Genomic DNA, 25,854 nt, shown 5'->3' on the forward strand with positions numbered 1-25,854 from the left:
CGCCATATAGTTGAAAATATGAGAGAAAGTTGAGGAAATATCACAACCGCTGGTCTATTTAGAGATATATTTGCCGTTAGAATTTGAAGCACGAGCTAAAACACTCAAAACACGAGCTTCCGCAGTTGTTTCAACAGAGCTCGTGCTTTTGGCATGAGTTTCTTGTTTGATCATATGCCCGGTTATTGCTGCTAAACGATTTCAAGACACATTTTGCGAAATAAAATAAAATAAAATCTTTAAGATTGGCGATAAAAGTTTATGGCGGCGATCACCTTTCCAATTCAGTTGATGGTACAAAAACATGAATAAGAATTTTATGTTCGAATTGTTTCTACAAATTTACGATTAGAACTCGCCGTCGTAGGCGACTAGCTATTCGTCGGTCATATCAGTGTATTAATTTAATGATGGCAACTAACTTTTATTAATTATATCACAACAAAAGCAACTTTAGATTTATTTTACTTTTATTTTCGGTTTTCAAAGTGAAACTGCCTATTTTGATAAATTTTATTTTTTACTAATTATGTTTCGCTGATACTTTTACAATGGAATTTTATGTAGGCTCTTCTGCTTGAACCATTTAGACCTTCTTCATTTGTTCTTTTTATGCAAGCCTCTTTATTTATTTATTTATTTTTGGCGCTGAATTTAGCTTCTTTTGCATCTAGTACACATGCATATGAAAGATTTTTTGAATAGCCAGTCCTTTGATTTAAATTCTTTTTTTTTAATTTTAATTATGGGCTTTTCACCGGTTAATTATGGGCTTTTCACCCCCGGGGGCACCTCGAAATGAGGATGGCATGCTTCCGGCATGGTGGTTGGATCTCGCCACCCTGGAGGGTACACGAATAGGTGGGGGATCCAACTCCTCCACTCGATGACGGGACGTACTTCCTTCAGAGAGGGTTGTACCGTGACCGGTGATGGCCCTTAGGACTCAACCACAGTTCCCGCCAGTGTTGCTGTTGCGGCTGTCCGATCATTCAGTTTTTATGTTTTAAATCCGTGTGCCTTCGTGGCGGGTCGGAGAGTCAGATGGCTGACTTTTCACCGGTGTAATTCCACTTTTGGCACACACCTAATCATCATCAGAATACGAAATGTAGTATAAGATATTGTAAACATCAGCTTATATGATATTAATTTGTGGAATTATAGATTAAAATTATTCTATTAAAACAATATTCCGACTTTTTTTTATTTATTTCTGGAATACGAAGTACAGAGAAAGTATTGAAATGGTCAAACTCGAGAGTTTGACCAATCACCAGTTTTCAGAACTCTCCGAGTTAAAATAATACATTATTGGCATTACATATGTCAGAAAACACGATAACTCAAATACACTGAGTTGTACAGATTAAATTTGCATATTTCTATAAAATTTTGAACGAAATTCATTCAGAGTAGATATGTCTGATTAAATATAAGCTAACACAGTTACTATAAAATGGTGAAAGCTAAATCAATAAAATTAAGATACACAGATTTAACACTGAAGGTATAGATAACTATCAAATTTGGAAGCAAATTCGTCAAGGAATTGATCGGCTGTCAGTCTGTACTTTCATAGATATGTAAAAGCAATAACTCATGAATAACAATGAAATACATAAAATTTGATATGTAGATTTTGTAACTACAACTGGAGTTCTGTCTTAAATTTTGGTTTAAATCTGTAAGGAATAAAAACACGTCTAAAATACAAATTCGATTTTCGGTTACTATTGACTGCACGGCATAGTTAATCATCAAAATAAAAAAAATCGCCAAAGATCACATGATAAATTTTGTAAAAATGCTAAGTTCTCGTCAAAATCTGTATTTGATAACTGTTCTTCAATTCTATATAACAGATTTGCGGCCTGACGCGAATTCCATGCTTTTAAGCGGGGTGAAAAGAATAACATCTTGATTAAAGAGTATATGAAAGAGTGGTGGGGAAATATTTGCCGCTGGTTACTTTAAACTAGCCACTTTTGGCGACCAGCTGATTCACCGAGAATTTCAGTTGTGCTTACTTTCAATTAAATTCCAGGTTTATAGCTTATTGTTCATAATTCCTTTAAACAAAAACACATTTAAACAACAAATTGCGATAGAAATCAAACTAGGAGACATGTGACAAACTTTGATTTCCTTTTCAGCTTCCCTTAGAAAGGGGGGAGGGGGAGACAAGCTAAGTCCTTGGGGAGGTTCTCATTTTCAAGAGATGCGACTGATAAAATCAATGGTATATTTAGAAACGCAGGATTTTTTTTTCAGAATCTATACTGATGAATTTTCGGGGACTGAATTATTTATGAGACCTGGATGAATCATCGGCCTATCTGTTGCGATTGAAGGAAGAAGCTCCTGATGTACAAAAGATTGAAGAGAATAAAAGCTGTCTTATTGAGCTGTAACGACACCATTAGGGTAAATCAGGTAGAGCATGTGTCGTGGGCGCCATTTCCAGGGAATGATCCCCCCGGGGGCATCTCGAAATGCAGATGAAATGCTTCCGGAATAAAGTTTGGATCTCGCCATCTCTGGAAGGTACACGAAGAGGATGAAGTCTGCCTCCTCTCATCGATGACGGGACGTACTTCCTTAGGGAAGGGTTGTACCGTGGTCGGTGATGGCCCTTAGGGGTAAACCGCAATTCCTGCCAGTATTGCTGTTGCGGCGGTCCGGTCATTCAGTATTATTTATCCGTGTACCTTCGGATGAGTCGGAGAGTCAGTGATAGTTTTCCAGGGGGGTGAATCGATTTGTTGCATTTAGGAAAATTACTCGTCTGGTTAAGTGTTAAGAACATCAATTATAAATTATCTATTTTTAAGATTTCATTATTAACCTTTTTTTTGTGCCTCTTTAAAAGTATTGTGCTTTTTATTTAAGTTTTTTTTTAAACAAGATTAATAAAATTCATATTTGTTTTATTTACTTTCTCGTTTACGTAGTATAGAGAAAGTATAGTAATTATCAAAAAAAAAAAAAATCGAGATTTTGACAAACCTTCGCGTTTCAGACTTCTGACGAGATCGAAAAATCAGTTTTTGGCAAAAATGTCTCAATCAATATGAAATTCGGTATACAGTCTTTATACCAAAATCGCCGATTTCCAAATTTTGGGCAAAATCTTTTCCGAGAAAGCCTGTCTGTTGGGCATTTCGAATATAATTCGACATAAGTATAAAACGAAGAATTTAGTTATGTTAACGGCCCGTTTTAAAGCAACACTAGGGCTATTTTGGGATGGATCTCGTAATTTCGAACTAAGGTCAGATGACGAGAACACACCCGAGCTGGCACCTCCCTCTCCACATCACTCCAGCGGGAGAATGGTCATGACAGATTTAACGTGTAAAGGACCCCCTTACACGATGGTTTTTCGGTGGAATCGGGTCACGAACCTGAAACCCTCCGGTTCCGAAGTCAAGACCTTAACACCAGGCCACCACGGCCCCTACAAAATGAAGACAGCTAGATGGATAAGATTCGGTACAAAGAATTAATTCTATAGGATAGATAACTGTCAAACTTTGAGCAAATCCAACAATGTACTTTCAGAAACGTGTAGACGCGATGACTTGAATATAGCAAATGAGGCATGCGATTTTGTGATTTACAAGTGCAGTTTTGGACCAAATCTTTGTTTCAATTGATTGAGAAAAATCCATTAAACAAATTCGATTTTTGGATATTATTAACATGCCAAGGATAAATCGCCAAAAAACTCAAAGACGACTCGATCGATTCGGTAAAAATGCTGAATTAAAGTCAAAAATTAATATTTTGTAATTATTGTAAGTCATCGTCATGCAAGGCGCTCTCTGTTATGACAAGTTAATAGAGAGTATGCGAGAAAGTTTTAGGGAGACCACTCCAGCTTTTTTTTTTTTTTTTTTTTTTTTTTAACTTTCACACAAACAACCGTTTGAATTTTTTTGTTTAAACCCTTTTTAAACGATTTAACAAATAATGCATTTCTTTTTCTGTTCAAGTTTTTCAAAATTTCATTGGAAACATTATCGAAAAAATTAATGTCTTTGTGATAATACACAGAACACCTTATAGACGTTTCCTTGATTTAAAAGTAGCATCTCTTAGTCAGTTGCATTTTAATATTAAAAGAAAATGCGCGAATTTTTTTCTTCCCGCTCCGGGAGCTCTAAAAAGTCGGCGGTCCAAGCTGAAACGAATTGTGCTGTTTAGTCTTATAGTGAGTAAACGACGAATAAGTTGGATCAGTTCAGCGAAGTTCAAGTGTTGAGTGGAGCTCAAGCAATTAGAGGATTTTGAATTGAACTGTGCATCAAGTTTTGAAGCAACATCGAGTCGTGTGTGGAGTAGCCAATCGTAAAGTAGTGAGTCGGCATTTGGGTACGGCTAAAGCAAGGAGACAGTGGAGATTTGCAGGCGTTTGGAGAGACCTTAGTGAATAACTACGCAGACTCCCTTATCCTGCTGAGTTCTATCTGGCCGCTATGTGTGCTGTGGTTGTTTACTACTTGTAGGCTGCCATATGTTGAAGCGCTTTTGCACGTTTGTGTAAATCTAAGTGTTAATATTAAGTGTTAATGAACTTCGTTATTTGTGGTTGGGGCCTGCTGACGTTACACCATCTACTCTACAAGCGAACCCATCGACTTTACGGACTTGGTGGAATAATTTCCTCAACAATATTTTAACACAAAGTTAAATGATCCATTGCATGAAATTCCAACCTCCCTTCACATTTGTAGGGTTTGATAATATATTGCATCCAATAGAACACAGATTTCTTGACAAAGTGATGAAATCCGACATATTTATAAAGAACTTTATTTGAAAAGTAATTGACAAGTTAAAAACACCATTAAAAAGAATATGCAATACAAACGCTAAAAATTTGAAAAATGAAATTTCTTCAAAATCGCTCATATTCTGCCACGCTGTCATTCCTTGTGGAGAAGAGAATGAACCCAGCTGACATTAAAAGTATGCCGATCAAGATATTCACAGAAAAACAATAGATGTAGAACGTCTCGTCGCAGTAATTCTTCTCGTCAGAAGGATCGAAGGATGGAATATCTCCGTACGTCCAGATTAGAACTAAAAGAAACAGCATAATTCAGCCATGAAATTAACATGTTCGTAATAATACGTAAAACTAAATATACGATGTAATAAATAATATTAATGTTATTTATTAGCGAGTCCTATAAGTTTCTCATCACGCTATGAAAGGCCTAATCTGGGTCTGCTTTTCCAAACATGCAGACTTATCTATTAGCCGTCTATATCGGTTTCAGTCGTACCAGAGCTCTTCCCCAAAAAGTTCTTTTGTTTATTTGGCGGGATTGGAAAGCCCCAATTTTCTATGAACTCCTTCCACAAGGTGAAACAAATTCCATGAAATACTATCATCAACTGAATGCTGCCAAAGCAAAAAAACGGTCAGAATTAATGAACCGACGAGGCGTTTTCCATCATGACAACGCGAGATCACATATTGCATTAGTAGTAAGAGAGAAACTTACAAGCTTGATTGGGATGTTTTAAAGCATCCTGCATACTCTCCAAATCTCGCTCCATCTGATTACTTCTTTCTGCCCTTAAAAATTTCTCTTCGCAATAAGAGCTTTAAATCCATCGGTGAAATAAAAGCGCACCTCGAGGTTTATTTCTTGTCCAAAGCGCAACAATTTTGGAAAGAAAGCATAATGAGGCTTAAGAGCAAAGGTAATAGAGCAAAAGGGTTTATATAACAGAATAAATGTCTTAATAAATATTGTGTATTCATTTCATCTTAGAAATTTTAAAGCAACTTATGGGACACTAATATTATCGTATCTTCAGAAGATTGTGTCAATCGAAAAAGCTTAAAAGTTTGTTTATATAGACAAATTAATTAACAGTGTTAATAAATAGTACGATCAGTCGAAGATATAAAACTCAAGAGGTATACTAGACATAAAAATAAACGAAGAAGCTTAACAGAAATATTTTAGTAGCATACTGAAAAAGCGTGGAATGCAACGGGCTGAAAATTCTTTAATACCATATTAAATAATACCATGAAGTCCTTTTTAACATGTTAATATTATTCATGGATATCTGGATATTTTAATTATAAACTGAGTGGCGAGACTTGCGAAAGTCATTCATTGAAAGAAAAGAAATTTAATACTTTAAAGAGCTTCTGCAAGAATCCCGAAGAAAATGAGAATGAACGTGAAAGAGCGAGGAGAGGTATCGAAAATATAATTCTTTTAAATTTTGAATTTTTCAAGCTGCCAAAAAAGTTTGAGCGATTTTGAGATATATAAAAATCTTTTCCAAGAGTTGCAGATTGCGCAATACAATAGTCACGTGATTTTTTCAAACAAGTTTAAACCGGATCTTCGGATGGGAAAAAGTTATGGCCATGAGATAGTTTTGGAGCTCGAACGATTTTGAAGTGTTGAAAAACCATCGCTTTTCTAAATGTTAGTCATTGCGAAATAAACCATGGAAGAGCATGTTTTTTTGGGGGGGGGAAGATTGATGCCACGCGACTTAAAAAAAATTGCTCACAAATGATAACCGAAATTTGCGATAGCAGACCAATTTTTTCCATTTATGTTCTCTTGAACACAATCAAATGAAAATAATCAATGAATATTTGCAACACATTGTCGAGTCTATATTTAATGACTAAGGAAATTAACAGATGAAACGTTTTTTTTACTGGTCATTAGGAACCAACTAATTCACCACAAATTAAGATTTAATTTCGTTAAATCTTATACGCAACTTGATTTTGACGATTCTGAACAATTTCTAAACATGTTGCGACAGACATCATTTTTGCCTTGCATATACTCAATTTTTAAACAAATTGCATCATACCATTTTAGCCTGGCATTTGCCGTTTATCACGCAGATGAATTTTCCTAATGGAATCGACTGGTATATTATAATGCATTGAAAATAATAATGTATTCCATTTTATAAAGTCTTTCAAGGTAAGTGCAATTTCATTTTCTTATTCCTTATATAAACTGCGAAAATAAAACTAGATCTTTAGTTTCTCAAAACAATGGACAAATAATAAGCGATTAAATATTTAATACAAGAATGAAAACAATTTGAATTTTTATCATCTAACAATTAAATGTATAAAGAAAAGCCGAGAAAATTTTAAAAATTATCAAAATTTAGAAAAATTTTGCACGGCTAAATGATCATTAAAAGTTTAAAACGATAAAATTCTGAAGTAATATTTTTGGGAGTTATCAGAGACCTTAAAATTATGTTTAGTATCGTAATTTAAATTCTAAGTAAAAATTTTACAAATGTCTTATGCAAATTTATTCTTCAGAGAATATTTTTCTACATTTAGAAGGTCTAGGTCAAACTTGGTCCTGTACAACCACAACGCACTAACCAAAAATTAAAGCAATAAGAAAATATTTAAACATATTTTGCCATTTTTCAGGCGGTTTCATTTTGGTATTTTATACATATTCCATTAGATTTTTTTACATCCTTTCCACTACATTTATTCCAAACATAAGAGATAACTTTAGTTCGTTCATATGCAGTTTATTGATAGAATTGAGATGATGTCCGACTTCCGGTTCGTTGGTTACAAAATGTTTAAAAGGTCATTTAGTTTGAAGTTAAGTACCCGTTTCTTTTACTTTAAAAATTAAAGTAGCAAGTTCTCGTAATGAAAGTGTTCCATGCGCATTAAAAATGTTGCAATTTATTAAAATTTGAATTTAACTTTACGCCAAATTTGTGTTAAAAATGCATGCATGTCTCATTTCTAGATTTGAGCAGTATGCAAACTTGTAAACATTAAAAGAAATGCATGTTTCTTACAACTTAATTAGAATTTGTATTGATTATTACCAGTCAGACTAGATTTTAAATTGATTATTTGCAAGATGACCAGTTTTCAGATGATCAAAAATGGCTAGCAAACCATATTTCACCATTAAGATTGTTCAATTTTTACTTAAATACTATTCTAAATCATCCTTTAGTATATTTAATATTACAAATCCTCTCTAACCAAGAGATTTCCTGGAATAGCGGTCATTATGACAAGTGTTCTTAAAACAAATCATCCAGATAAAGAATGTCATGGCAAATCCAGCAGTCGCGAGCTACGCATTCTTGGCTTTAAAAAACGATCAGCACTTTTGGTTACGCCTATTTAAGTACAGCACGAAAAGCTTGGTATAGAAAATAGAACCATCGAACAATTCCACGTGTCCAAAACGATGTAGAAAACCTATTCACGGTCTGAAGAGTTTCGATACTAGTTTCTGCACGATTTGAAACAAGTCATTTACCCTTGAGCAAGCATGTATAGGGGAGGAATTTCACCTCAAGATTAAAATCAATGTTGTCTTTTTCACGAATATTATATACTATTGCGATTTAAAAGTATCCGATGTAGTGACATAAAACAAAAAGGTGCTAATTTATTGAAAAGATTCCATTTGATGGAAATGCGATGTAAAATTCATTGCATTTCCATCAAAGCAATCTTTTCCGACTCAAATGCACTTCTGATAACGTTTTCGCCAATTACCAAAATATGCTTCGGTAAATATCAATCTACATCTGTTAATAGACATTTTTCAGACGATTCCTTTTCAGACATTTTATAATTGCTATTATTTTTATTTCAATGAAAATATTAAAAAGTAAAAGCAAACGATTTTTTCCTTTGATAAACATTTTATTAATATTTCATTTTTTTTGTATAATAGTTGATCAATTGTATACCTTTTGGAATCTGGTTATGGTTTGTAATATGCTGTTAAGTTGAAAGAATAAACAAGCCGATGGAATTCTAAACTGCTTGGAGTATTTTAGTTTTTAAGAATTCAAGATGCTCCGCAAGCTCTAGTCTGAAGCTTTAAGAAAACGGGTAGTTTTTTTAGAAAGCATTCGAAAACTAAGATAGGCTTTAAGGTCGATTTTGTGAAACCCTTTCGATAATTTTCTATTCACCATTTTAGGGTATTTTCGAAATACTCCGAAAAGCAAAAAAACGTAGCATTTAAACACAATGTGCAAAATATTGGAAAATTATGCATCTCCCAAGTTTGTCGACATAGTACAATAGAAAATCAGTATAGCTCTAGTGGTCAAGAAGACACGCGACTGGATGTTTAAAAATACTTCGGAAGTTGATAATAAATACACGACGGCTGTTTGGATGAAGAACCTACATCATTTATTTATTGTCGTGTTTTAACTTTTTTCCGTTTATAATCCGAAGAAATGTTCCATTCCATAAATGGCAACATTTAAGACAAATAGCAACACTTATCAAAAAGTCGTTTGGAGCTTATTCGTTTCGAATATACTTCTTTCAACTTTCACGTTTGAGTGAATGAATTCTTATTAATTAAATTAAATATCTTGTATTTATGTCCACAGACGCCCCAAACGAATTTCTGTAATATACATATTGCAGAATTTTTAGCTGCGAAAGATTTCAAAAAGATCCCGTTTTTTTCCAAAAGCATTTAAGCCTAAATGCATAGATTAAAATATTTCCAGAATTTCATGGAAATGTATACTACGAAACAGAACTGGAATCGAAAATCCTAATTTCGAGTTAATGTCCAAAAGGTCAACTTTCGTAATTTTAACGTTAGCGAAAATAGGCGAATGAATGGTTTGATGGAGAAAATTTTATTATATGTTAAATTTTTTGGATTAAATTATATTTTAATTAAATGTTTATTAAGGTATCCAACTTTAAAAGGCAGTCTTTAGTCAAAATTCACAATTTTTATTTTAAAAACCATTTATTTAGATTTCCAAATCTGTTTTAATTCTTCGATAAATAGAAACAGAAATATGTGGATTTTTATAAACCAATGAAGCTGAAAACGAAACAGGAAGTTTGTTTTTCCTAACGTTTTATCAAATTCGCGCCCCTCTGAATTATATTTTATATGTTCCATCAAAAAGACACACGCATTAGAATACATTGAGTAGTTTTTATGCCGAAAGGATTACCAATTACATCTGCTTTTAAATGTTTTTTATGTTTGAAAAGCATTTTTAGTACAAGACAAATCTTTAATGAAAACTTCAAATAAATTTTGAAAAAAATTGGATTTTGTAAAAATTCATACGCAAAACACAATATCTTAAAACCTTAATATGTATTACCTTGAAATTCTATATACATGTTACCTTAAATGTTCCAAAAGCAATGAGCTAGGGATATAACTTTGAACTGAGTAGTTTGTTTTAGAGCTGCTTAATATGCTTTTCAACAACGAATTTTCTTAAGTTTTCAATATAGTAATACTCGATTAACTATTTTGAAAATGTTTTTTTAATTGCTTTTTTTGAAAATGCATATATTTCTTAGATTCTAGTTCATTTCCTTCACCATAGCTGTAAATAAGTTGCATATAAAAATTGGAATATGTGCAATAGAATTCTTTCTGGTGTGTTTAACTTCTCGTTGCAATTTTCACTATTTTTTTACCCAAATTGTCACATTTTACAGAATCAATTGGCGCCGAATTTTCCGATCAATATTTCCCATTATTGCAATCACACTGGTCCAGAAAAGGAATTGAAACATCTCATTAGAGGGATTACTCAAAAATTTCCGTAGGTAGACAGATACTTTAAATTTTTTGAAGAATTAAAGAAATTTTAAAAAAAATGCATTGATATCGTGAAAAGATTGAGCTTTATTATATAGAATAAAAATAAAATAAGAATTTCGAAAAATATGGCTGAAAGATACAAAAAACAAGTTCAATTTCATTTAATTAGTTTTTGGACAGGAGGAATGGCAATATCAACTTTTCAAAGAATCCGTCTGCCATGTTGCATTCAATGTTGGACAAATACTGTACATTTGTACAAAATAAATGCAAACATCTATTTTATCGTATTTATACAATTTTATCTTATCAATGCCTCTCATTTCATCGATTAGCTCTAAACATGCCAACACTTAATACATACCCATTTCTACCACAGCCGATCAAATGAACGGACTTTGTTTCCGACTGAATGTATGAAATATGAATGTTACAAAGGAAATAAATTAACGTCATAATTAAACAAAATTGTGTATCGAAAATTTCTATGTATTACAACACAAAGAATAAGAATTTTTAATTCATTGCTTATCGCATTTATATATATACAAGGTTTCTTCCATTTTGTACATTTTCCTCAAACAAGTTTCCCATTTAGAACAAATTTTGGTTTTTGTTATAATATCCTATTCGACATGTCTTGCCTTGATAAGAGCCTGCAATAGATTTAAGCATCGATCGTTTTGTATTTGTCCTTTTGGTTGTTCACGGGCTTCTCGAAAGTGGGTGGCAAGTTCTATTGCTAAGTGAAGTAAAAAATCTTTCGCGATATTTTCGACTGTCGTTTGCTTGTACAAAATCCAGGCATTTATGCCAGCTAAATCAAGAATATTGAAAGATATTAGAAGAGAATATCTGCAAGACATGGATTTTGTGGTATATTTCCTCGCCATTTGATTGGTCACGTCTGTACCAATTTTAGTTTTATTGTAATATGAACGCCCTTGGTTAGCAGACATGTGCAACTAGTTGAATACAATACGTTGAATACGCATTACATCATAATTTCTGATCCGATAGCGTTATGAAGCAATAAATTGTTCGTCCGGTCAAATGACCGGTTGTGGTAGATAACGGTATATGACAAGTATTAATCAAAGTAAACCCAATACAAAAAAATAGAATATTAATTGTATATTTCTAAGAATTATACAATGACTTTTTCTAAGTCAAAGTCAAATGTGCAAAAGCGATAAGATAAGCGCATTTTCCATGCAAAAATTCATAATCGGTCATTTGACAAGTTATAGTATATTTAGTGTTAAAATGAGCGAGTCTTGTATGTTAAGCATTTTCCTAAAAATGAAAGGACATTTAACAGGAGGAAAAGGCTATACTTACCATCTATAAAGTGCCACAAAAACATTACAAAAGCGACTACGATTCCAAAATAAAAGTATCCCCTGTCAATAGAGGGACACGCTAAATATCTCAGATCTAACGCAAAAGTGAACGCAAATAAAACAATGCCAGCAACTCCCAGCCACATGCAGTAAAAAGGCAGCATTTCTTTCGCAGGGCATTGAAAATGGTATTTTATGCCTAAAAATTGAAAATCCAAAAGTTAGTTCTTTACATTTAAACGAATTTCGAAACGAAAATAAGATTAAAAGTTTAATACACTACATTTTCAAAACGACTAAAAAGTATAAAATATTATATGCTTTTTAGTGCCGCGTTTGTGTGAAATAATGCAATTAATTTTACCGACTTCCCCTCCGGTGATAAAATTTGTATCAGACAGACAAGAAATCGAGTTATTTGCATTGTCTTACAGTTCCTACTTCTATATTTAAAGTCTCAACCTTCTCAGTGCAAGATTTATCGCAAAATGTGTACCGACAGACAAAAAGTTAAGACATTATCTTTATAGCGCCGCTACTGAACTGCCGATTCTTGCTAAGAAACTCTAATCCAAGGCCTAATTTGGTAACTATATGCTTGAACAAGTTTGGAAAACACCGTTTACAGGAGTTCAAATAAGAACCATTATTATATTGTAATATCTGGAAAACCGAGCTTCGTTCGGCAGTTTTTGTAAAATCGTGTTTGAGTAAAAGATTTAGATAAGAATCGCCTATTAATTACATATTGTGATGTAGATGTAGTTAGCGTAGATAAACCGTGAGTTAATAAAGTTAATAGCATTCACTAATCTCAACTCGTGCCTTTATTCAGGGAACCAAACCTTATACCTTTTATCCACAAGACGAAATGACTAATCTTCCAGATTTAGAGAGATACAGAAATTATAAGAACATTCCAGAACAAACGAGAGTTAACAGAAAGTAATTCAATAACAAAACAATTTAGACAACTTGCCTGCAGTCAGATATGAACTTGCGAACTGTCGCTTTTAGTTCATAGTATTCTACCACAGCCATTCAGTCCGCGCCAAGTTGGAACAAGTTTCGTTACAATGAATATTTTTCTATCTTGCCTACACATAAACTGGACATTTAAATAAAAAAGCCCGAATGCACTTGGTATAACAAATTCGAAACAATCTAAAATGAATACTGTAATAAAGCAGATTATCTATCATTACTTCTATTTTTTTTTTAACTCGCACTCAGTTTTACCATAGTGAAATCGTATCCGAGATGGCGTTATATGACATTAGCAGCACGAGAGATAGAAAAAGGCTCCAATAGTTAAAACTAAAATTTGTACAAAATCGCGTTTTTTTTAGGAAAGCATCCGTATAGATTTACTTAAAAAGCAAAACCTTGCTTAATAATTAGATTTAAAAGCCAAACGTGTGTATGTGTGCATAAACTATTGATATTTTCCCCTCACTGCTTCGCTTTCATTTTCTGTGCTTCTTCGGGCGATAACTTCTTACGACCTTGCCCTTTATTGGCCATACAGGAGAATCGGGTACATGGTGGATATGCGCGCCAAGTTGTAACTTTATTGGCGATATGTCGCCGAATGCGATATTCGTCATTGTCTAATAACCCTAAAAACAAAAAATTGATGCCTCAAAAGTGATATATCGCCAATTTTCCGCCCATGCATTTTGAGGCTTCAAAAACCTCTAACCAAAATATGTTCCGATATAAAATAAGTCGGATGTTAAAACGATCATTAAAAAGTAGTACGTAGAGGAACCTCAAATGAAATATGAATGCTTTTCTGGACTAAAGATTGCGTTTTAGGAATTGAATCTGAAGTATTAATCATAACATTAGAACGATATCAAAATAACATGAGAAATTTGTGCAGAGTTTTTACACTGCAGATAAGATCAATTTCATTAAAAAGACATTGAAAGTAACCACAATATTCAGCAACTTACCCATGTATATGGCAGATATTGCTAAAATCAATAGCACTGGTCTGTTAAAGATTCTGTAGATAACTGAAAGAGAAATAGATGTTTCTTAATAACTTCAGGCTAATAGAGGGACTCTGAATAAAGTTTTTTTTTTTTAATTCTGGTTTTGCACACTTTAAAGTGTGCAAAAGTTAAAACAGTGGCTAGACTAAATATTTCATCAAGCTGCGTCGAAAATTTCAAGAGACATTTTAAAACTTGGTGATTCCAGTGTAAGATTTTCAATAAAACTAGGTTTAGTTTAGTTATATTAACGTCCCATTTAGAAAGCAACCCAGAAGCTATTTTGCGACGGACCTCCTAATTTTGAACCTCGGTCGGACAACGAGGACGACACCTGAGCTGACCCCCCCCCCTTACAAACTTCAAAACCACAAAAGCGGCAGGACGTTTGGCCGCAAAGGATTTAACATGCACCAAACCAGCATACATGACGGTTCTTCGGTAGAATCGGGTCTCGAACCTGAAGCCCTCTGGTTCCGAAACCGAAACCTAACCACCAGGCCTCTGCGGCCCACAGGCTCAAACAGAACAGCAAGAATGAGAATGACTAGCCAATAAAAAGGTTAAGGAAAATTAATTACTCACTAGATTTTCTTAAGCCTCTTGCAAAAGGCCCCATACGATCAAGTCCACGTAAGATGCGCAAGAGTAAACGGCCTTCCCAGCTCAAACCTTCCTCTGAAGGAGTTACTCTTTCATTTGTGTCTTGCCTGAGCGTAACTTCAGGTGACCGTCGGTCCGATTGGGCGGCAACACTCGTAGTAGCCGATTGGGTGGCAACGCTCGCAGTAGGAGGTGGAACAGGAGTAGCAATACCTTCCCAAGACCCCGTAACATTGGCAGAACTTTCTTTTGAATCCTGGCTATTAGAAATGCCTCCAGCAACACTACTTTCCAGTGAGGCCCGACTACAAGAATCAGACAAAGCAGTTCGGTAACTGCTGCTACCATTAATGGAACTAGAAGCTGGAGCACCGTCCGGAGAATCTCGTCTATGCGCACCACCGATTGCGCAAAGCAAGTGTAATCTGCCATTGCCCTCCTGTGACTTTCTGAAGAAAGCGCCACTCTCCTGCGAAAGCTGTCTGCTAATTCCATCGCTAGCACCACCCTGCTGAGATTCCGTGCTACTGCTTCTACCGGAAATGAAACTTTCCACTGAATCCTCTATACCGCCGCCACCCGTTGTAATATCTTGTACATTTGATTGGGGCTTGGTGTTGTCACCAATGGCAGCAAGATCTGAAGTGTCATCGGCAACAACAGAGCCGGCACTTTCAGTTCCATCGACATTTTCTTGAACTCGTTCTAAATCAGCTGAAAAAGAAAAAAGATTTAATAAACTTATGAACATTTTGCATAAGGAATATATGAAGTTATGAATATTTGCATAAGCATTTTTTGGAAGCAATATTGGGACGAATCTCTTAATTTGAACCCTTAATGAACCCTGTATGATGAATCCTTAGTAGAATCAGGTTCTACTCAGAATCGGGTACTACCCAACTACTTTGACCTTGGAGGTAGTACTTAGATATATCGGTTGATTTGGGAAAGACAACGGGGATAGTCATTTCGCTCTATAGAGCATATCTTGAAATTGACTGTCTACCGAGTCTAAGTACTTAACATTCACAGGTTCAAGAAAACAGTGTTCAAAACAATCCAAGGTCAAGGCGTCCAAAGACATTTAAAGAACATAAAGAAAAGTAGATTGTGAGACAAGTTCACCTCAATCCAAAAACTAGTCCAGTCGATTCTGAAACTGTTAGAAATATTTTAAGAAAACAAATATCATGGCAGAGTACCTCAGATAGCCCTATATCAGTAAAGTAAACCGACAAACTAGGATGGCATTTACTAAAATGTATGTAAAGCAGCCAAGGAATATAGGGAAAAGAGATTTAGGAAAAATGTAATTTTTGATGAAAGCAAATTTAACATTTTCGAACCGAATGGCAAGCAAAAAGTTGAAAGGAAACCAAATACATCAATGCATGTTAAATTTACGGTCTACTGTCAAATATGGAGGAGACAATCAAATAGTAAGGGGCTTTATGGCAAGCATTGATGTCAGAACTTTCATTTTATTAATAGTGCAATGAATAAATGTATCTTGACATTCTTGAGCGAAATTTCAAGCAAAGTACGAGTAAGCTGGGAAATTCAAGACCCAGATAATGACTCCGAACGTACTGATGATATTTTCAAGTTATAGGTCCTCTGCCAATGTAATAGTGTTATTAAGAATCCTGTAAAAGTTCAGGTCTTTATCCCATTGAGCAGGTGTGGATTTATTTGCAGCAAAAACTATACGAACATCAAATTTCTAACAAGCAAGATTTAGGAAACATTTGGCATAAAAGTGAGCCAACATCGATAGATCATTTTGTAAAAAATTTGGTCCTAATCATGCCAAGTAGACTACGAAAGGTCATAAAGATCGAGGGTGGCCCAAAAAGATATTAACTTAAGTTTGCATTGTTTTTTTTTTGTAATTTATCTTGAAGTGTCCTAATACTTTTTGAAGCATATTTTTTTACTTTATTTTCAATTATAACCATAATTGCATTAATGCTAGAGTTTTGTTTCAATTATTATGATTAAAATAATATTTACTTTGTTTTGATTTCATTTGTATATTTAATTAAAATATTACTATAAAAATATAAACTTAGTGTTCCCCAATACGTTTTTTGACAGACTATAGTGAAGTAGTGTTTAAACTCTTGGTAGGGGACCAAGAAAACATTGACAAATCTAGTTACGAACTTGCATGAAAATAAAAGGTTACGAGAGCAGACCAGTGGTTAGTGCTACAGTTTCATTTTTACTATTATTTTAAACATAACTGTGTTGGTAATATCTTGAAGAAAAGCAGAACACATTATGCAGGTTTAAAAATGTTTTCTTCGAACTTTCAGTGTATGCATTTAACAATCAACACTGTTAAATTTAAACTTAAATCCTTGACTTTCATTCAACCTCCTAATTAGACAACATCCTATTTAGGATATTTATTGTTAAACCCCAAAATATATATGAAATACGAGATATTGAAGTTTTCCCGCTGATTTTTGCATCGTAAACTAACATTTTCCCTTTATTTCAGATTTAAATACTAAAAATTCGGCAAATCGATACACGTATCTGACACGCTATTGCAAGCGAAAGAATTAAAACTATTCCTCTTGATAATTGTTCAGCGTTTCTATGAAATGACGTCACTTTCAGATGGCTTCATTAATTTATCGTTTGGTTTTTACTTTTAAAAAATTTCGCGCTACAAAGAGTTTTGAGAATATCGTTTGGTGTTTTCGAACTTCTCGGTTTTAATTCTCATTCTTGTAACAGGAAATTTATGCGTACTCTTTTAACGATTTTGTATACTGTATAACCTTATTCTTACGAAATGAGTTTCTCAAAAAAAAATCTAAATATCTTATAAATATTTGGGTACAATTTTAATATCAAGCTACAAGATTTTACCACATAAACAATAGCTTCTAGAGTATTTCAGTAATAGCGAACTTATCTAATTATTTGTTACTCTCGTACGTTATTTTCAAGTACTGCGCCACTACAAACACAAGAGCGACTTTATTCTCATTTTTGGAGTCAAAGGTCGAAATTCACAGCATTTGTATTATTCGTAAAAGTTATTGAAAAATATCAATATAGTTTCATAGTAAACAGATCGGTTTTAGTTCCTTAAGAACAGGACATTTTAATCGCGTTCGCTGAATGATTGGGAAGATAAATTAGCTCCATATTCAAAAGAGAAATGAGAATACGTACCTTCTTCAACAGCTGGTTGCTGGATAAGTGGCTGCAAATGCTCCTATAAAAATTAACATATTTAATGATGAGAAAAGAAGTAATTTCTGTAAAGTTATTCATCTGTTTCTGGAAAAGTTTGAAATTAAAAATCCTTGAAGCAACCATAATTCCTACCAACTTCTGTGCTTCAAATGAGTATATTTATGAAAGTGGCAAGAAGCCATTCTTACACATTAATTATTAAAAATTATAATAAAGCTACTTCCGAGATTTATAAGCACTAAAAAGAAAATCTCGTATGTATACAAGGGTTGCTCAAGTGAAAAGGGGACAATAGCGGTTGCGTCAAAATGACTGTAGCGCCACCGAACAAGGATATAAAGAATGGTAGGAGGTTTGTTGTATACGACGTTCAACAGTGAAAGCTGGTCGTATTAGAGAAAATTGATCGAAAGTGAAGTCGTGCTAACTTGGATGTGTCCAGATCGGAATCGTGCTCAGTGGTACGTTTCTGATTCTTCGATTGCCGTGGACCGTTCTTGCTAGATTTCCTTCCCCAAGGGAACACTATCAATTAAACACAATACTGCAGTAATCTGGAGAAATATTGAAAGTAATCAGAAGCAAATGGCCAGGCCTTCTCACACAACAATTGACCCTTCTCCATGACAAGTCTGCTCAACACGTCTTCCATGAAACCCAGACGACCTTAAAAAAATTCCTTTGGAAGTGTTGGAACATCCGTCGTACAGACCGGATTTGTCACACTGACTTCCACATCTTTGGGGCACTTAAGAAAGCATAACAGAGAACACATTTCCATTCGGACGAAGTGAAGATATTCCTTAAGAATCAGCTACCATCTTTCTACAGCAAAGGCATAGACCTTCCTAAACAATGGGATCTGTGTTATAACGCCCATAGCAATATCTTTCGATTTTCAATAAATGTATTCTTTTGATTCAACTTGTCCACCTTTCAGTTGGGCAACGCTTATATATCTCATTTTTTGAAGTTCAAAAGGGTAAATGGTTAAATAAGTTTGATTTATCGATTCAATCATATGCAAGTACATCATATAAGCTTATGTCCATGCATATTGAAAGTACATGAACATCGAATTGAATGTATTCGAAAACTTAGTCCTTTTACGAATCCTGGGATTAATGTACATCTCGCAGTATATTATAATACTATAAAATTCTCAATTCCATTAAGGTAGGCGATTATACTGAAAAATCGACACTTTGCAAAAAAAATTCTAAACATTTTTTCTTCAATTTTCACTTTTTCAAACTGTTTTCTGTATAAAACCATTTGAATTTCTTCAAAGTTCATTCCTGTTCAGTTTGCATATTATATTAATTCCATTTTACACCTGCAAATGCCATTTTCTTAAATTCTAAATTTTTGCAAGATCCTACGGAAAATGTCAAAAAATATGAATTGGATTTTAATTTATAATTCCAATTTAGTACAAGTGGTTAGTTTAGAGGTTTATAATAATTTCTTTCATTCATCTTTTTCCCAATTTTAAGTAAAAATCCGAAAATAACTATTTTGCAACATTTTTTCAAAAATTAATACCGAACGGAGTCGCATCGCATACCTTAGCAGCCAAAAATAATTTCTGTAAAAAATCTCGATCCAAATATTAAAAATAAAGGTACTGAATCCGAACTTGGAATTTTCAAATGAATTTAAAACGTACAGTAAGAGAAAATAGAATTCATAAAAATACAAGCGACTCGGCACACATACACTAACCCCTTGCATTAGGAAAAATAATTCGCTGCATAATTATTCACGCAATACGGAGACTTATTTATTGCTCCGAAATATCTACAATTGTTTTAAGTTGAATTATCCCGTTTCATTTGCATCTTCTTACTACTCTGCAAAGAGGTTTTTTTCCCCCGCCTTAAAAAGGCGAGGAAGAGTTACCATCCGAGGGCAAAAGTTAAGAAAGTGTCTAGTTAGTGACGGATTGGAATATTTCGCCAGGTCCAGTTTCAAGTATTCGAATTTTATAAGCTCACATTCAGCTTTTAATAGCTTGGATTGGTCAATTTAGTTTTACATGTTGGCATATTTCTAACAGGTTAATGATTTATTTTAAGCTAATGGCTTTTCTGTTGGGCTAATTTTATGAATATGCACTTTTATCTGCAACGACTCCAGACTTCCCGAGTCTATATTTGTCTCCAATCTCTTAAGTTCGCTTTTATAAAATTTCTAATAACTAAATGAACGTAATGAAACAGATAGGAACTTGAACAATTATATTTTATAAAGCATAATATTGTCATTCATTGAATTATTTTTTCCACAAATTATCTGGCAACTAAGATTTTTAATCGAATTGCTTGCGGGCGCTTCTCAGCCGATATTTATAGGCTCTAGGCAACTGCTAATATTGTCACGTAGGTTCTTTAGTGTGGAACTCAATGACACACAAGTAGAGCTAAACCAATTTATTAACTCAACTGAGAACACAGTGACTGACAGATCTGCTTTTATACTAGCAGGGAAAGTTCCAGAATACTTTTCTGGAGACAGTAAGAAAAGTCCAGAACACTTGCCTGGTAAACTAAAGAAATGCCCAGAATCTTCTGGAACATGAAATAAAGGAAAACAAAATCAAGGAATTAAATATTTACACAAACTGAATCGCAATGTCTCTAGCGGGATTCAAACTTACGATCTCGTGATTATGAGATCAGCGTTATGACCATTCGACCATGGCGAGTCCACTACCTCTTTTCAATGCGGCAATATGTTCATTTGAAAATCCGCTATCGAGCCTAATGCTTTATATGTCATGAAGATGGAAGAAACGCATTCTTAATTTTTTAAAACTCAATACGATACAACCCAAAAATCAACACCATGCCCTAGATGCAACTTATAGTTCATTTTGAATTCCAAGACATTCCACGCTTTTGCACATGCATCAGGATGTGTTCATTTAGTCAAAATAGGGTTAAGGAGAGATTGATGTTTACATTTAACAATAAGAGGAATTCTGATTATTCACAAACTTAGGAGACAAATATAGCGGATAACTCGTATAATGCCGGGAAATCGTACCGATTTGCAATAAATTTACTTTAGGGCGATTTTGATTTTCTGCAAGAGGCCTAAACATCAAGTTATGAATGAATGATTTCTAATCAAAAATTGGTAATGCATTTTTAACAAAATAACTTTGTCAACGCCATTTTTTATTGGATTTTTAATAACATTGAGATTAATAACCGTAGATATCTAAAGATGTCCAAAATATTCATCATGCCACTTCTGAAAGCTTTTTTTTCCCTCTCTATCACTAGCCATATAAGCAATCGATACTCAATTTTGAATTAGAATAGTACGATCAGAAACGGCAGAAAAAAATATATATTGAGGCGGAAATCAAGGTCAAAGAATGGCGAAAAACGCTTTTCGGCCTCTTAGAAGGTAGAATCGCCGAAAAGTGATTGTCTCAAGATACTGAAATGAACAATACTTTTGTTGGTTTACTAATAACTGGGAATAAAATAAAAAAATAATAACGCGATGTTCCAGATGAGAGTTACCATTGCCACACCACTGAATAAAAATTTGACAGACTAATTTCTCATAAATAAAAAACCCTAAAAAATCGTAGAAGTATTTAGATGTAACGTTTGCACACGTTCAAAATGAAGCGAACTTGTATACTAACCGACAACACGATACAACTCAAATCTAATGGTAAAAGAAATAGGCCAATTAAATCCGCGGAATGCAGCATAATATAGACCAAATTCTAATCCATGGAAATTGCGAGATAACCAGGTGAAAGTTTTAAGTTCAGATAGAACTTTTTTGGAATGCCTACCCAGCATAACTAATCAAGAGATCCAATCTTGAACATTCATTAAAGCAATGGCACTACAAAGTAAATGGTTCCTGGGGTGTTTGTATAGTTTTTAATGTTGGGGGAAAATGGATTTATGGTTCACCCAATGCAAGTGCCTTCATAATAGAATGTCAATGTATTCCTTTGTACATATTGGATCATTTAACCTAAAACTACCGAATTTGGCACAAATCTACTCGGGTAATAGTAATATGTACTTTAAATTTAATAAAACATTCGGCGAAATTTTGGAATGTTCCTATAATAAAACTCAAAAATAACATTGCAGAAAACGATTTTTTATACCATTTTAAAACTTTCAGAAGGGTATTTCTATGATAGCAATTTAGTGCCATGGAACATTTCGTAAAAATTAGCATTTTTTAATCCGATTTTCAATAGTAGATTTCATTATTTCAAATGAATTGAAATTTTTTTCGTTGCTTTAAACATTTCACCACGTTTTCTATTGCTCAAAGCTAAATTGGAATAAGTATTTAAATTTTTAATGACCTATGATAGCATGAGATTCGATTCAAATTGGAACATTCATGGGCACAATGACAGATTTAGGGATTTTGCGGCCCTTAACAGTGCACATTATGGAGTCCTTTACTTTAACACGATTATCAATTATATTTCAACACATTGAAAATTTGTTTTATGTTACCATTTTTTAAAATTTTATAACTTCATGAATGTATTGATTTTTATTTACCTATTATAGCATAGATTGTTCAGCATCTACGTTTCCACACAATATTATTAAAACAGATGTTCGGTTTTTTTAAAAAATACTCTATTACTAAGTGGATATAATGAAACATTAGAAACTGATTTCATTACTGATTAATAGTTCATGAAGTAATATTTTATTTATAGAATCCATTATTAAAAATCGATTTATTTGATAATAAGAAAAATAAACTTTAATTAGATTGGGTGCGGCCCCTTCTCAGCCTATTGGCACTTAGTTGGTAATCCGAGATTATATGCACAATAAATAGAACAGGCGTAATGTTATTTTAACAGCGCGACTTGAATGTCTCTCGCAATTTGTATACTTAGAGATACTTTGTTAAACAAATAGAACAAACAATCAAGAACAAAGAATTACACGCAAGAAATGCAATTGCAATTAAACCCAATTAATACTTGCAGCAAACCAGCTAGTAACCAAAAACAGCTAATTTATAAATAGAGTAAATAAAGACAGAATTCGAAATTTTCATTTTTAGAGAAAAACCGAGACTAAATAATTAAGAAAGTGAGTTTTTTTTTTTTTTTTTTTTCCGCCGCAAAAATAAATTCAACATTTTGCTTTATCAAATCAGAGGAAACAGCAAACCCAAGCTGTCAGAATTAAAGTTCATATTAATTGAAATTGTATATCAAAATTGATTTGACTGCAGACATGTTAGTGAACACTTTTACGAATCTGTATTAAATTGATGATATATATTCAAATACCTGTTCAGAAGTCTCTTTGATAGTTGTGGAAGCTTCCTCAGACATAATAAAAACGATAAAAGTTTTTTAAAAAATTCGATAATTCCTAACTATACAAGCTAGTAAAAACCAAGTAATCGGATGGATGAGGCTAGATATATATGCGGTTTAAAATGAAAAATCTTGTAGGTCTATCTTCTTTTAACTGTCAAACTAGGAGAGGAGTTGCTTTTTTTTTCAAAGAAAAAGAATGCCACCTTGAAGGCTGGGTAAGATGAAAATCCATCGAGAAAGTTTGAATATTGGGATAACTTTTAGAATCAATAACAACATAATATTCAGATTTTAATTATCAATCTTAATTATATAACATATTTTAAAAACTAGTCTTATTTAAATACATGAATAAAATATTAATTTCTTTCAGACATAGTGTCATGAAGTCTTTCTTAAAAATTTATTCCAACCCGTAAAGACCTCGAGGCAGAAAGGTCGCGGGTTCGAAACCGGATTCCATTATCCATTATGTATACAGGCCTGGTTCCTGCAAAACTCGCCTAATAACAAATTGCCTTCAGCTGGTAGATAATGGAAGATTGGAAAGAGGATTGCCGATTCAGATGCAGTTCATGTTATAAGAACATGTTTAATAAGCAGTGCAAACTCTTTTGTAAACTCTCTAATAATGTGATATTCCAACCCTCTCCCTTGCATAAAACTGTGGACCTTAGGTAAAAATGCGAATGTCTTGCATGCCGTTGGCAAGTAATAATTACGGAATATTGATCTTTGGCGGGAATCTGGCGAATAATCATTCGTGATTTGTTTAGGGGGAGGTGATTAATACCTAGCACGTGTTTAATACCTGAAAATCAAATTTGTGTTTTAGATGCGTTTTTTCCCAACCGAATGAATTTGAGACAAAATTACAATTGTAATTCTACAAGTGTAATTGAATTACAAAAATAAATTTAAGTCACTGCTTTGTTAAATTATCGCGTTTATATGCTTGTGAAAGTATACACCAGCAATTAGTCAATCCCTAGGTAGATTTGATATCTACACTTTAGATGTTAAATCTCTGCACTAAATTGTAACTCACTAGCCCGCTTCGTGTTTTGTAATTACAGTATTATCTTATTTTCGTAAAGCCGGACAGACAGAATGGATTTAAACAGATTTGTCAGAAATCTACAAATTCGTTGTAAAAATTGCAATATTTTTTGGCGATTAATCGCTGGGATGTGGTAAAAATATAAATAACCCAAAATCGAATTTATATTTTGGAAGTTTTGCTGTTTCCGATCGATTGAAACCACAATTTGGTATAGAACGGCAATTGTAGTCATCAAAATTCACTTATTTAAGTCACTCAGTTTTAGAGTTTATATGCCTATACATTTTTTAATTTCAGTTTGAACCCTTTTTTAATTCACGAAAAGAGGCATAATTTTAAACACAAACATCTGTGGGGAAAATGTAAGGAGTTATTTTACAAATAACTATGTAATTTTTTTCCGGTGTGTTTATTATGGTATAGCATACATTTTTCTAACTGGACTTTTTGGCCGATCTTCTTTACTTTTTCAGTTATTTTTTGTAACTTCCTTAGTTTACCACTAGAGGCGCAGTAACTTGTCTCCATAAATACAGCATATGCATTTTACAATAATTGGACGTTACTTCCATGGCGACATCAGACACCACTTTAAAGGGCTTAAAAGGATTTGGTAGATCATATATAATTTCGGCTAAGTTATTTATGAAGCTTAATTTACTGCAATTTTATGTCATGTTATTTCACTTATGAAATATTTAATAATTTTGTATAGAATTCAGTATTTGAAGATTCAAATTTAAATATATAGAAAACCCTTGGGGAGTAATTCAAATTCACTTCACAGCAATGTCGATATCTCTATAATGGTATTTGACAGGAATTTTATGTTGTCCTATATATATTTGACTTTGAAATTTTTGACCGAGAAATATGTTTAGCACATGCACAATTAAAATTTACTAAAAATACTATTTTCTTGATTATTACTGGATATACTATTTTAATATAATGATGATTTGTCACATATTCTCAAATTTTCGTCTTATTTAACTTCAAATTTTACATTCTATCAATAAAAAAGGTACAACAAAAATTTTAAGATTAAAAAAATATTTATGTATACCTGAACATAAGTGCTATATTTCCGAAATTCCATGAATATATAGTTAGAAGCAAATAAAACCATTGTTTAAAGATTCAATTTAATCTCTGCTGACACTACAATGAAGCAAACCTAAAACCTTTTCTTCTTCAGTTTCTGATTGGTCTCCTAAATGCTTTTGTGACTGTAATATGCGAGTTCACGTACAGTTTTACATGGTTAAATTCAAAAACTTTTCATCCGTTCTAATAGACACTTTTAAGAATTATTCACTTGGTTATGAAATATTTCAAGCTTAAATATTAAAATATAAATACATCAAACATCTTTTAAAAAAAACTCTTTAAAACTAACTACATTATTAAAAATTTAAAATATGTATAATCTTTTTTTAAATTTCAAAATATTCCATTTTACTTAATTTTTTCTATTATTTTTTCCTTATTACCCTACATAAATTTCATTTGAAAGCCCTTACTATTCCCTTGATATTGTGAAAAATGTAAATTCATATTATAATGCTGAGTATGCATCTTGGACGTTTTTTAACTGAAAGAAGCCAATATTTGACAGACAACTACAATTTCAGAAGCAAAATTATATATCATTTTTTTTTTTCAA

At 33.1% G+C, this 25,854-nt stretch overlaps 1 protein-coding gene across 1 annotated transcript; it reads right to left on the reverse strand.

Moving 5' to 3' along the window:
* Positions 1-4,810: 4,810 nt before the first annotated feature.
* On the reverse strand, positions 4,811-23,231 carry LOC129957284 (uncharacterized). The gene is made up of 6 exons (XM_056069546.1): positions 23,093-23,231; positions 17,758-17,800; positions 14,545-15,276; positions 13,918-13,980; positions 11,958-12,158; positions 4,811-5,088 (listed from the first exon to the last, which is right to left on the reverse strand). The coding sequence occupies exons 1-6, from the start codon at positions 23,135-23,137 to the stop codon at positions 4,904-4,906; spliced, it is 1,269 nt and encodes a 422-aa protein (XP_055925521.1). The 5' UTR covers positions 23,138-23,231; the 3' UTR covers positions 4,811-4,903.
* Positions 23,232-25,854: the final 2,623 nt, after the last annotated feature.

Source organism: Argiope bruennichi, chromosome 11 (assembly GCF_947563725.1).
Source record: "Argiope bruennichi chromosome 11, qqArgBrue1.1, whole genome shotgun sequence".
NCBI lineage: Eukaryota > Metazoa > Arthropoda > Arachnida > Araneae > Araneidae > Argiope > Argiope bruennichi.